The sequence below is a fragment of the Metopolophium dirhodum genome, chromosome 1 (assembly GCF_019925205.1).
Source record: "Metopolophium dirhodum isolate CAU chromosome 1, ASM1992520v1, whole genome shotgun sequence".
NCBI lineage: Eukaryota > Metazoa > Arthropoda > Insecta > Hemiptera > Aphididae > Metopolophium > Metopolophium dirhodum.
This window is the reverse complement of record NC_083560.1, coordinates 10,642,473-10,644,413: the sequence shown is the minus strand read 5'-3', so window position 1 is coordinate 10,644,413 and position 1,941 is coordinate 10,642,473. Positions and strand designations below refer to the sequence as shown.

Sequence of the window (1,941 nt, the reverse complement as noted above, 5' to 3'; positions counted from 1 at the left end):
TGTAATATACAGAAAGAACCCTTACCTCCGTTTCTATTATCCGATTTATGCCGAATTACAGTATCTAAATTATAGTATAGTAGAATTATGTACCTGTGTAATTTGTTTTATTGTTAAGTAGTAACTTGCTTACTACAATATGAATTATGTTCTCACTGGCAAAATATACCAAGATTCAGCAGAAGTAAGAATCCCGCTCAGAGAAAACCGCTCAGAATCTAAAATATTTAATTTTTACAATTTATATTTTTAGAGATTCTTTGGTACAGTTCGCCAGGCAGGTGGTGCTAACGATCATCCAGCCACACCAACATTTTTGAAACTGTATAAAATGTTATCAGTGTATAGTGTATTAAAACCTCCAAAAACTGGAAACTGTATTGTTGAGAATAACGAACCTTCCCAAAGTTTAATTAGCTTGGATAGTATCAAAAACATATATAAGAATCCAGAAAAAAAATCAGTGCTGGAAACCATTCGTGTAAAATTAGATTTTGCCATTGAACAAGATGACTGGACTATAGATGATGTAGTTGAAAATAGTGATCATGATAGTTTTTTGGCACCAGTAGTTGACTGTGTAATTTATTATATAACTGGATATTTATGCAAGCAAGTTTTACGCTACAGTAAATGTGCAGTTTGTCGTTCAGCAATAATACAGTCTAATGTTTCATTTGAACCAGTTGCTCGTCTTACAAACATGAAATCTAGAAGATTTTTATTACACCCAAACAAATATTTTTTTAATTTTATTTGTAAAATAGAAAATTTATTTTGTAAATATTGTATGATGGCTGATGTGTGTGAATTTATCTTAGCAGATTTGTTGGAGAATAATACTTTATATTTCCCTTGCTTTGAACACAGCGAACAAATAATTGCATTTAGTATTAGATATTATATTAATATGAGGATGAGGCAGTTTTCTTACAAGCACAACTCGGATGTAAAGAATTAAAGAAAGATAATATGACTAAAAAAAAGTAGCAAAATTTACAAAAACTTAGCAATGTACCATGTTATGATTTTAATGTTGTGTTTATTTTTTTTTTTTTTTATTAATTCGATCAAAATAGTTAATTTTTATTATTTGTTTTAATATTTGTCTTTTCAATCTCAAGGCTCTAACAAATTTAATACTTTATTGATCGCGAGTGTTTGCCACGGAAAAGTACGTGAATATTATACTAATTTCGCGTTCGCACTACTCGCGTGGAACCACGGGCCATAATCGTCAAGCGATTAGCGGAAGATTTGTCCGCCGTCGCCGTTCCTGCGAGGGACCGATATTGGTCGGCACCACGGATCGCCGCAGTCGCCGAGCCACGTAGCCGCCGAGCGGCTGGGGGTCCGCGATACTCATGTTGGGGGTCCACGGCAGCCTTAACACATAACATACGTCAATAAGTGACATGAATGCATTATTACAATATTGTTGGATTATTATTATTTTTTTTTTCATAATAAATATAATAATATGTAGATTCTACACCAAATAATTGTATTATTAATGTTTATTAAGTATAATCAGTTTTTCGACGAAATTTATTAATACGAAATTTACATGCGTACAGCACTGTAGTTCCGACAGTCTTATATTTGCTGCCACTAAGTGCAGTTGATCGATCGTACTCAATTATGGTTTTATATTACCCATTTTTATAAAAAAAATAATCGTAATAAAATAATTATAAATGTGCATGTTTTGTTATGTCTACTTATGTAATTTGTTATATAAAATAATTATTATAATTTTGGTTATGATAACAAGAGATGTGTTGTAAAAAAAAGGTATTCGAAAAAAAATTGGTAAGGGGTTCCGCGATTTCTAGAAATCTTTCATCAGGGGTCCGTGATCTACAAAAGATTAAGCTGATCTAGATAAATTTGTCTCTATACAAAAGAATGAAATACACTTTTTACTGTCAATTTATTTAT

The 1,941-nt window shown here is 31.5% G+C and overlaps 1 protein-coding gene across 1 annotated transcript; it reads left to right on the top strand.

Annotated features, from left to right (window-relative positions):
* Nucleotides 1-331: 331 nt before the first annotated feature.
* Nucleotides 332-961, top strand: LOC132936704 (uncharacterized). The gene has a single exon (XM_061003465.1). It carries the CDS (start codon nt 332-334, stop codon nt 959-961), a length of 630 nt encoding a protein of 209 aa, XP_060859448.1.
* The last annotated feature ends 980 nt before the right edge of the window (nt 962-1,941 follow it).

Coding starts and splice junctions, on each gene's coding strand:
- LOC132936704 (XM_061003465.1), top strand. CDS start 332: ATGTTATCAGTGTATAGTGTATTAAAACCTCCAAAAACTGGAAACTGT.